The sequence below is a fragment of the Vespula pensylvanica genome, chromosome 2, assembly GCF_014466175.1.
Source record: "Vespula pensylvanica isolate Volc-1 chromosome 2, ASM1446617v1, whole genome shotgun sequence".
NCBI classification, from domain to species: domain Eukaryota; kingdom Metazoa; phylum Arthropoda; class Insecta; order Hymenoptera; family Vespidae; genus Vespula; species Vespula pensylvanica.
This window is the reverse complement of record NC_057686.1, coordinates 67,957-79,668: the sequence shown is the minus strand read 5'-3', so window position 1 is coordinate 79,668 and position 11,712 is coordinate 67,957. Positions and strand designations below refer to the sequence as shown.

General features: G+C 42.6%; 1 protein-coding gene across 1 annotated transcript; it reads right to left on the bottom strand.

The window, feature by feature from the left end:
* Positions 1–5,669: 5,669 nt before the first annotated feature.
* LOC122637966 (protein regulator of cytokinesis 1-like) lies at positions 5,670–9,160 on the bottom strand. Its single transcript, XM_043830518.1, has 7 exons — positions 9,012–9,160; positions 8,435–8,567; positions 8,254–8,352; positions 8,031–8,171; positions 7,840–7,956; positions 6,646–7,701; positions 5,670–6,547 (listed from the first exon to the last, which is right to left on the bottom strand). The coding sequence occupies exons 1-7, from the start codon at positions 9,029–9,031 to the stop codon at positions 6,188–6,190; spliced, it is 1,926 nt and encodes a 641-aa protein (XP_043686453.1). The 5' UTR covers positions 9,032–9,160; the 3' UTR covers positions 5,670–6,187.
* Positions 9,161–11,712: the final 2,552 nt, after the last annotated feature.

The window sequence follows — 11,712 nt, the reverse complement described above, 5'->3', positions numbered from 1 at the left end:
ACGCAGAACGAACCGAGACGACGAGCCGAAGGATTACGAAACGGTGAGCGTTAAACGACGCTTTTACGTCTTCTTTTCTCGGACCGTAGGAATGGTCGAACCGACGGGAGCGACAGGCAGCCATTGTACGGGGACTCGTCCTTTATGCGTCTCTCGCTGAACGTTTCGCGGCCATAGAAAAAAAAAGAACGGATCCGATCGCATGCTGCGAGTTCTGCGAAGAAGATAACTCGCTGATGGGAATGACGACGGCGGCGACGATGGCGATGATCTCGACGATAATTTCGACGGCTACCTTCGAAAGCGAACACGTGGTGCGAGACACGTGCGGGACGAAGCTTCGAGATCTTTCGAACGAATCGTCTTTTCGACGCCTTTCCTTTCCTTTTTTTCCTTTCTTTCTTCAATTTCCCTAACCGCGAGTGAGAGACATATGTGCGTTTTAAGAAGCACGTAATGAGCGCGCTATATATATATATATATAGATATACACACAAGCCGCGCGCATCTTTCATCCTCTCGTTAAATAAACGTCATTTTCCTTGGCAGCACAACGCCACTAAACGGCCACTAAAATGTTGGATTATCCAACGACGAGTCATCCTTTTTAACGAGAATTTATAATTTACCTCGTCAAAATCTTTAACGAATCCCCTTCGAGCGTCCACTTCCTAGCCATTTCTAGCCATCGTATATCCAGAAGCGTCCGAGTACCCCTCGAAATGATGTCGACGAGCATGGAGTCGGTCATTGTCGATGAATATCCTTTTATTATTTCCTTTCGTTACGTCATGATATTTCTAAGCTCGTCTTTTCTTAGAACGAATAGAAACATTTTTAAAGGCTCCTTTGATCGGCCCGCATTGTGAGAGTTAGAATAGCGAATCTGGAAGAGAAATAAGAAGAGAGAGTCGTTCTTTTCTTACGACTAGAAAAGCACAGCAATGGGCAACGCGTAGCGTGGAAACGCAAAAGGGATTTGACGTCTCCATCTTCGATGCTCCTGGTCTTTCTTCTTCTGCTTTCCTCCTTTTCTCCTTCTTCCTCCCTCTCTCTCTCTCTCTCCCTCCCTCCCCCGCTCTTTCTTTTTACCAGCCCTTCGTGCGGATACTAAGGCTGGTATTCACGCGAGATTTAGCACGGCAAGGATGGATACGGCTAAAGGCCTTCGGGCCTTTTCAACACCCACGGTCCGGACGAGCCGGCCATTTTGAATGTCTGATTTAACCGCATTTGTTGCTCTTATTTGGCGCTTTGTCGAGGGAAGGTAGTTTATTCCGTGACAAGTTTCGCGGCTGCGGGCCAAAGGCGCAGGCACCGCTACGTCGGAAAAAGGAAATTTTTAGTAAGTAAACGAGATGTAAGTAAATAGTTACATTTCTCGCAAGCAAAACGTACGCGAGGAGCCGATCGATCCTCCGATCGCGTCTGGTTCGCTCGATGTTCGAAGGAAAGAAAAGAACGATCGATCTTTCGACGCGGAAGAAAACAATAGATTATTCGTACGATACGTATCGAATTCAATACGAAATGTAAATTGGAAGGCTCGACTACGCTGTCTTTTATCTCCGATAAAAAGATTCTACCGGAACATTTTTAAGAAATAACAAATACGAAAGAGAAAAAAAGGAGACTCGTTGATCCGACACGCGAGGAGACTCGGAACTCACGATCGAAAGATCGTCGGCTTCGGATTCGCGTTTGTAGTAAGAATCGTAAACAAGGATAGTGGTCGCGAGTAAACAGGATCCGCGTCCAATCGGGACGCCGACACCGCTGCTTAACACATGCGGTGAGAACAGTTCTCTTTCCTTTTACTTTCTCTCTTTGCTTCCTCTCGCGTTCTCCTCTGCCTCCGACAATCGTCTCTTGCCTCTCTCTCTCTCTCTCTCTCTCTCTCTCTCCTCGTGGGGTTTCGCCTCTTTACGGCAAATACATGAACGGAACCGAGCCGCGTACGCGTATGTGCACACGCATACGTGCACGTTCGTCCGACACGGAAAAAGAACAACGAGGACTCGCTCTCGGAGATTCTCGAATCGAGATATCGGCGCCGCTACCCGTGTACTCTTCTACCATTCCCCCCTCCCGTGTATCGGCAGAATCTGCATTTTTTATTCGGCAGCCCTCTTCTCGCGCCATTCCTCTTCCTCCTCTCCTCCTCGCGTCTCTTTCGCGTTCGCGTTTCTCTCCCGTTCATTCGTTTTAACAACGTCGCTCGAATAAAACATTATCTTGGAACGTCCGAAAAGATAACGACGGGCGAATCAAGATCGGTTTAGGAAGTACCGTCTCGGCTCGTTTAACAAACGGAATTGACGCCTCCTCGATTGTACGCATGCGGGCATCTAATAAATTTATGACGCCTTCCAGTTGCCCGACTGGATCTCATTAAGACGAATGCTCCGACTTTATCGCACCGTTTGCGCCACCGTTTAAGATCATTTTACCTTCGTAACGAGATTTAAAGAGCATCTCGCGCCGGCGGCTCGAATGCGTGCTCGGAAGTCGAGAAATCAATATTTTTCCCTTTTATCTCCTCGTTAGGAAAAACGTTGAGAAATGAAACACGTAGAAAATTTAACGTGCGAAGTTAGACGTACGAAATTCCTCGTTCTTCGTTCGAGTTTCGTTCGCCACGGAAGAAACGGAGAGATCGACCGATTCTTCGGACAGGTGTCTCCGGGATTCTATTCGTCATTGGTTCGATCGCGGCGGCTGGTAACCCTTCTGCGACAGGTAGACCTTTCTTGCGCGTCCTTTTTTAACTTTCGATCGAGTCTTCGTTAAAGGATTTCAGTTTCGCACGTTGTTACTTATCGTTGTAATGCCGAATGGACGATAACTCGGTCAATTTATGATACGTTACTTATAATAAAGATGTATCTGTCAGTCTAGAGATGCCGGTACCGAGGCATTCACCGCACCGCAGTCTTTATCTCCGACGATCTTTCTTCTCGCTTCGGAGTCTGCTCGGCATCGAGCCCCTAGATTTCTCCCGCACGATGAACGATGAGCTTTACAACGATCTTCGACGACGATTTACGTTGTTGTTACGTTAGAATTACGTCTACTAGAGTCGTTTCGTTGATCGATAAACTTTGAAAATCATTTTAATGCAACGCGAGCGTAACGAAATTGTTAGGAATTAAGGGCGAAGGGGGAAAAGAGAAGAAGAAAATTGAAAAATCTTTCGACGAGGAATCGTAGAGCGTCTTTGAAGCGACCTTCGGAGACCGTACCGAAGGAAGATCGGCTTATTAAAAATCTGGAGGATGATGGCACGTTTGTAATTCGAGTAAATACTGTACGAAACGACGGACCTCCGGGATATAATGATAATCGGACAAATCGAAACGGTATTTCTCTCTCTCTCTCTCTCTCAGTAGTGCGTATATCATCGATTTGTTGAGAAAAATGAATATCGATTTTGGAAAAACGTGCGACGTACACCAGTACTCGACCTTGCGCGCCTCGAGTAAAAGTTTTCTACGCACACTAGGATACGGGACAGCGGATATGAAGCACGGCGACCACGAACCGCCATTACTTTCACGATCTTCTCTTTGGCTCGGCTACGCCCGAGGCAGCATCTTAACAACTTAATTTCTGCCGATAGAAAGAGAGAGGGAGAGGTAGGTAGGGAGGGAGGGAGAGCCGCTTCTTTGCTTCTGTTTTCTTTCCTTCTTCCTTTCTCTTCCTCTCGCTGTCCTCTCTGCCCCAGCGCGTTCTCCCGGCACATTATTTCACGAAGCAATGCGGGCCAACATCTCGAAGGAACGCTTACGAGGAAGAATAATACAAGTTTCTTTCGCCGCTATCCTTTCAACGATCTCCCCGAGTAGTACCTACGTATCGCTTCGACAAGACGAACAAGAAATAGACGCAAGGTGCGTCGAGAAAGAGACTTTCGACGGCAGAAGGGCTAGAACAAGGAGCAACGATCATCAAGCAGCGACTTTGAATCGTTAACCGGTGACTCGTTAAGAGTAATATATAATAACAAGGGGGAAAAGGTATCTATCGTGCAGAATCGGCTCGTATTCGAGACGACACGTCGCTCGACGATTGTACGAAGAAATTACATCGACGATTTAATGAACCGTCCGACTATATCCCCCCGCGAAGCGTCCAAGGTAGCACCGAAGGCCCTTCTTTTTATCGCCCGAGATCCGTTCTTTTCGCCGCCGAGTCCAGCCCGCCTCGCTTCTTCTTCTTCTTCTTGCATCTGCTACGGCTCCGTTTCTCCCTCCTCCTCCTCTCCCTCGTCTTTCTCCGTCTTGGCATCCTCCTTCCTTTATACCAAGCCAAGTCCCCGAGAGCGAGCGAAGGAGCAAACGAGCCCTTGAAAACCAGTTTCGAACTGTTTCGAGCGAGAGCTCGCTGCTAGGAGGAGAACGACGAAAAGACGAAAGAGACGCCACCTTGGCGATGGGAAACGCTTCGGCTTGCCGAGAGAAGTTGAAATGAGAACGAGAATGACACGGCTGGGGAGGGGATGTGCGAACAAAGAAAGGGTAAAAGGACAGCGAGAGGGAGAGGGAGAGGGAGAGGGAGAGGGAGAGAGGAGAGATCGACCGATCGCCGGCACATCTTCATTAGTCCAGTATCCCGCTTATTTCGATGCCGCTACCATGTCCCGTCGAAATAAGTTGACATAATAATATGCCTGTCTGCTACACGACTCTTCTCCCCTGCTGCCGGTCCTTCAAACGAATTTTTACCTTGGAATCGTTGTTGATAGCGCTTACGTCATTCTTACGTATAAGATTACCTCTGCACCGGACACCTACCTTTGGTCGATTCGGTCCATCGAATATCCGTATCACCTTTCCTCTTTCAACGAACCGACGGCCGCGCAAAGATCTTATTTTCGCTCAATCTCAAACTTTCCGAGGACAAGCGTCGCCCGCAAATGTTATTAAAATATTCAACGTTCTCTGCGCCATCTCGTTGTTGCTTATCCTCAACGTCATCAAAGTCTACGAGTAGTTTACGGTAATCGACAATAAGGATACGTATTCGAAACTTTAGCACGTTTCATGCACGGTCTTTTATACGCGCGACGTACCGGCATCGGTCAGATATATTCCGGCGAAAAGCGAAAGCATGACGCGCAGAGAAAATCGAGTCGGTCGATGAAACGATATCCGTGGTGCGACCTAGTGACAGACGAAAGCATTACTCCGTTTCGTTCGTATCGATTTCGTCGGTCCTACACGTCTACCGACAGCGTATCCGCAAACAACGAGCTACGGACGATCGATAAACTAAATACTTGTCGATCGCGCTCTCCTACCAGCGGAACTCGCATTTTTGAAGAATCATTTGATCGATGGATGCGTCGACTCGCGTACGTAAACGTACATTTGTATCAATTTCTCCATACATCCGTGAATACTCGCGCGCCGCAAACAAATCGTTTCTACGACTATTGATATTGTTTGCAAACTCGGAATCGTCCGACAGTTACACGGTCCGCCTTCGGATTCCGAGTAAGCACGGAGGAGGCGGTCTCTCGTACCGCGCAATATTTACACACCGCAATGCTCGTGCTCTCAAATACAAAAAAACGTCTGCGATCGTCCTATTCTTCGTCGTGCTTCGTCATTCGCGTTATCGTTTTTGGGAAATTCGAAAGATCGCTTTCGAGTAATTGCCAGAAAATATAGCGGTGCTTAAACTTTATTCATCTATAAACGTTTCGTATTACAAAAAATGATACTATATTAAAAATCATTTTTTTTTCTTCTTTCGTTTCACACATATGTACAAAATATCACATCGTTGGATACTGTAGCGATGTTTAAAATGACCGGATATACTAATTTTTCGAACAAACGTTTCTTAACGCGAATGCCCGCTTCGACTGGACGCAACACGCAGACCACGTCGATAATAAAATTTCAAATGCGAAGCTCATTATCCCCATCTATTCTATATACATCAAACAATTCGATAGACTATTTGACATACATCGAACCATTTCATTTTCGTAACGTAGTTCTTTTCATTTTCCCCTAGAGTTCGAACTCTCTTTTTAAATCTGTTGTTCTATAAATCGGATATATAACGTAGATGCGTGCGCGCGCGCGTATGCCGAGTAAAAGCTCTCTCTCTCTCGCTCGCTCGCTAACGTAACTAAACGATCGAACAGAAAGTATCTAAGCGTCGAGAAAATAATTTATCAAAATATAATAGGTAATACGTTCGGTGCGGTTGCAAGTTTCGGGGTATGAACTATCCTAGGACTGCGTGGTGAATTTCGAGTAGATTGTAATAATTTCGACGTCGTATTGGATGCGGTTACGTTGTATAAATTCCTCCTCAACGGTTTAACGTGCGTACGATTTGGCGTCTTTAAAATAGATTTGCCGTTTACCGACTGATCAGGTAACAAAGAGCTACGCAATTCTTCTCTCCCCTTTAGATGTTCTTGAAACTGTCCGTAAGTCGTATCGACCGTACCTACGTTTTGCGACAACGACCTGGACTTTCTTTGATCGCTTCTACGTTTTTTATTCTCGGATAAAACTCGCCTGGAAATCTGAAAAAAAAAAAAAAAAACAAAGAAAATTCCGTCGAAATGAAACGAAACGAAGGGAAAAGTAACCGAGAGTGAAACAGCAAGTTCACGAACCGTACCTTCCCACTTCTTCTAATTTTCGAACCATACGTGACGCTACGCACTTTATCGGTAGCAACGTTACGTCGCTTAGCCGAACTATTAGGCGTAGAACCGAAGACCAATTTCCTCTTCGTCGAAGTACACAAAGGAGTTTGAATACGACTGCTGGTCGAGGCCGTTGGCGTACGTTTCGTTGCACTCGCCTTCTTCGCGCCCTTGTCCTTTGCCTCTTTCCTAGCATTCTTCTTAGTTTCCCTTTCGATGTCACGATTTGCCCATGACTCCGCCAAGAATTCTTCCAAGGAAACGCCGTTGACGCAAAACGATTCCCCGTGCCTCGTCTCGTATTCGTCTACCAAGTTATGCAATTGGGCCTCGATCTTAGGCAACTTTCGTTGTATAACTTTGCGTTCTTTTTCTTCCGCTAGCAATTGACCTCCTCGATTATTCAATCGATCCGGATTATTAGCGCGATGTTCCAATTCCTTCATTTTCGTCCAAAGATTTTCTCTCTCCTCCAATAGATTGAAAATTACTTTATTCGTTTCATAATACTTTCCAACTTTATCGACTTCGAGCTCGTGCAAGGTTAATAAATCTTCTGTGTATGTACGAGAATAAAACGCTGTGAACTTTTTTCGTTGCGATTCGCCGTATTTGCACAAGTCCCACAGGTTAACCAATTCGGCTCGTACCTTACTCACATACTTCGCAATATGTGCCTTCTCTTTACACCGTGCGATTTCCGCGTTAATCGCTTTTATGGTAGCCTGACTGTATCCCGGATAATTGTCGAAAAATGCCTGACACAAATCGTTCGGTTCCTCAAGGTTTCCCCATAGCGCTAAAAGTTCTTGCTTTATATCCTCGACTTCCTCTTTTGCGCTCCTTAATCGTGTTTCTAATCTTTCTTGAAAATCCTTCAACAATGCCATGTTGCCGGGAGTAAGGGTAAAGTTTTCGGGTTGATTACAGACCGTTTCTTCGAAATAAGAGGACGGACTAATTCCTAAATCATCCATCGTCTTGGTAATGAAATTGTACTTGTTTTTAAATTCGCTCTCTATGCGATTCTAAAGAGACAACGAAACAATGATATTTTGCAGTCGTACCCTTCGCTTCGTAAAACGATAAACGGACGGATTATGCAAAAAAAAGGGAAAGAGAAAAAGCGTGAAGATATAAATTAACAAACGAGCCGATAGCATTACCTTTTCCACTTCCTGTTTATCTATATACAACTTAAAGTTATCCAATTCTTCTTCGGTTGGAAGTTTAGATTCGATTCCTATTGGCTGTACGCCAAGCCGTTTACAAATTTCATGTTCCTGCGGATATTATTAGTGGTAAAAGAAGGAAGAAAGAGAAGACGCGTTTGAACATTAGTACGTAAGATACCTACCTTGGTCAACAATTCGTTTAAATACGTTTTACGTTGTTCTTTGATACGTAACAACTTTTCCATATCTTGTCTCAGTACCTGCTGTAATTTGAACAGCGGTAACATCTCGTATCCGCTTGCATCGATGGTTTCTTTTAATTCCTGCAAAAAAAGGTCGATGCTTCGTATAATTAAGTAGAACTTAAGACTGTCGTAACGATTTTATGCCCTCAACGGTACGTACTTTACACAGAATAGATGTATTCTGCATCAACTGCTTCGATTCTTCCAACAGTAATCTTTTTTTATCCTCCGACTCTGACACCATATCGTTTAATAACTCCTATTTTATTTCGGAGCCATTAATTCTCGCTTTGTATCTTACTCCTACTGCTAGAGTATAATTATTAACAAATAAACTTTACCTGTATATGATCCAGCGCCGCGATAGTATAAGCCGATTGAGTTTCTTTATCGTATCCTACTTCTGTCCATATCGAATGCAACTGGGTGATCGCACTACGTACCATCGTAGTTGTCTTTTGTACTATCAATTCCCTATCGGGGATAAAGAATTTTAGGAAATTATCGTAAATGTAACAAAGATAATAAACCTGCAATGGCTAACGACGGACTTTTTCGTTTCGTTGACGAACGAAGCAAAGTCTCTCGAGGTCGTCCTAAAGTAAATTCGTGTCAGGCAACACCGATGACCACGCGCGCGCGCGCGCGCGCGCGCGTGTGTGTGTGTGTGCGTGTCTATACACCCACACACATCATGTAAACGAGCAATAAATTGTTTGCAGAAAAGATTACACTTAATACGAGAAACTTGGAATGTATCGTTGCAACGAATGTTGCGCACGTCTCATACGAGTCACTCCAACCATTGATCATTAGTACCTAGTTTTATTCTTACAAATAAATAAAATCAAATTTATCGTTTTATGATAATCATTGAATAATAATCATTTATAAAGAAAAATCTTATAAAACACTTACCATTCGTGTGCATCCGCCATCGCTCCACCTTACGTACACAAAAGATTCCTTTTTAAAATTCAACAAAACGATCGACCGCTGACCGTTTTTAGTTTGAATTCATAACAAAGCCAGATTGAATGTACCTTTGCCTATCTTCAGACTAGTAACGTAAAACTGAATTTCCATAGAGGAGAACAGTTCCATGATTCTTGTTAAGTTTGCATTGAAGATCCGTCAGCTGAACTCTCGACCAATGACATTTTCTTAGCCCACTGACGCACCAATCATCGACTAACTCGTTATACGAGTAACCAATGACGTCGCTCTTACGCTTCTCGCAAGGATTTCATTATATCAAATTGTATACAATTCTGTGAAATCGCTTTTCTTTTGTTTAGCTTCTTTGCTCGTTCGAATAAAACATTAAACGTTTCGAAATTTGTCGAATATACACAACTCTGAGATTTTTCGAGCGACGTTATCTACCGATGCAGTGATGAAACGTATTGATGTTATTCGTTTAAAATCGTTCGTCTTTTTGTTATCTCATTTGTACTATAATAAATTTAAAAATACTATTGGAAAAAGAAACAAAAAAGAAAAAGAAACCTCTTCAAAAACGATATAACGTAAGACAAGCCGGCAAGGAACATTCTCAATAAATAAGTCAAGAAAAATAATTTTTAATGTTTCTTCGAGTACGCGACATCGATGTAATGGATATGTATCTATATACGGACGAGTATATGGGTAACCAATCGGCCACCATATTGTCGCAAAAATTCCGATTTATTAACAGGAGTATATGACAGCGGTGGAGTTTGTCGAGTTAAGCGCACGAATAGTGCGCTATTCGATCTATTGGATGGCGCCAGGAGTATTAAAGAAATTCAATTTCTGTATTATTTAGTTTGGATCGTCAACGATTAGATGGCGAAACTTGTACGCTATCTGGATCGGACTGGATAGAGGAGAACGTCGCGCGCGCTCTTTGACGGACTCCATTGCTATTGTTTATCCATCGCTAATTGTAAAATTCTACTCTCGTTAGATAAAAATTGTCAAGACGCAGGCCAGTAATGTAAATAATACTATACGGTAATAACGACAATAAGGACTTTTTCGACGAAAATCGACCGAATCGCATGCGAATTCGAGCAATTCGTAGTTGCGATTATTTTACATTTATTTGAACCATCTCATCGTACGCATAAAAGTAATATATAATTAATATTCGTACGATGTACTTGTTGAAAAGTTACGTAGCTGTCGCGAAACGTTAAACGTGAAATAATTTTAATTCGAGTTGCGCCGGACGATCGATACACCCTTACGTACGATCCAATGTGGACGTTTGTTATCGTTTTTATATTTTTATAAATTCTGATTACTTAAATCTTCATACTTAACTACACAATGTGCGTTAAATAATATCGAAGAAACTAATATCTTCCTAATGGCTATCGACATGCAGGTCGTAATAAAAAATTAAATATCTATCTGCTTGCGATGTCAAAATGTATTTAATAATACGATATATGTTACAGAGCGCATTTTCATTTGCGCTCTAAAGAATATCGTTATACTCAAAGTGCAGCCCCAAAGAACATTTTATTACCGTGGTAACGGTAACGACTCAATATCTTAGACGTTCAGAACGAGTTCGCGAATAATAATAAAATATATCGTTATCTAATATAAAATCAATATTTGCCGTCGTGGCCTACACGAATCCCGTGTTTCGGATTTTCCATTGAACTTGAAATTAACGATTTCGTTGGCGACGGAGCAAGTTATCTGTAATAAATGACAATTCAAAGAGGAATAATTATAACGCTTTGGTATAATTATGTTTATTTATAGTGCATTTATTGGTACAGTTCGAAAAATGAACAGAGTTGTAAGTTTTTTAGGTTGCACTATCGCGCTATTCGTTTACTGTAACATTAATAAAACTTTATGTTATTACTGGAAACATTTACGTATACACAGCTAAAAATACATAGCGTTAAAGGGCGTCTTATCGATAGTCAAAGTGGATAATAGAATATGTCAGCGCTTTTACAGCGTCCTAAGAAGGAGAGGTAATGAATTCAGTCGTGATAGCTGTCTAGTAGCACATACACTCATTTATTATTTATTATTAATGTTATTATTATATATTTAGATTGTACGTAGCTTATTATTTTTGTTCCTTTTTTTTTTTTTTTTTTGTTCTTTTTTGGCTTTTTTTTGTTTTGTTCTTTTCTATACTTCGTAGCAACAGCAAATATACTATAGTTTGGTCACAGGGATAAATATAATCTTCAGTCTACCGCAGATGTATCATTTACGCCGTAATACCGGATATTAGCGTGAAATAATGAGCCCCATATTCATCATTGGTAGATCGAGATCAAGAAAAGAGGCTCGTCAATTATCCGGGAATGACAGTCTCCTTGGTGAAGTTAAGCGAGTCCGCTTAATAAACCGAAAAATTTGGAAAAAGTCAATTTCCTTTCGATGAAATGCAACGTATTCGAAGATCGTTATCGAAGACGAAACGGTGCTAAAAGATTTCTCTTTCAAAATCGACCGATCGCGACCTATAAGCGCGAGATGAATGATACCTTTTGCGTACGTTACGCTCTTCTTTGATCATTTTGCTTAACAATAAATTGTCAAAGAAGCCCTCTCTCTCTCTCTCTCTCTCTCTCTCTCTCTCTCTCTCTCTCTCTCT

Bases quoted from the DNA above. Each gene is read 5' to 3' on its own strand.
- LOC122637966 (XM_043830518.1), bottom strand. From the start codon at position 9,031: ATGGCGGATGCACACGAATG. The intron at 7,702-7,839 runs GTAATGCTATCG...TTGTCTCTTTAG, and splicing joins ATAAACAGGAAGTGGAAAAG to AATCGCATAGAGAGCGAATT. The intron at 6,548-6,645 runs GTACGGTTCGTG...TTTTTTTTTCAG, and splicing joins AAATTAGAAGAAGTGGGAAG to ATTTCCAGGCGAGTTTTATC.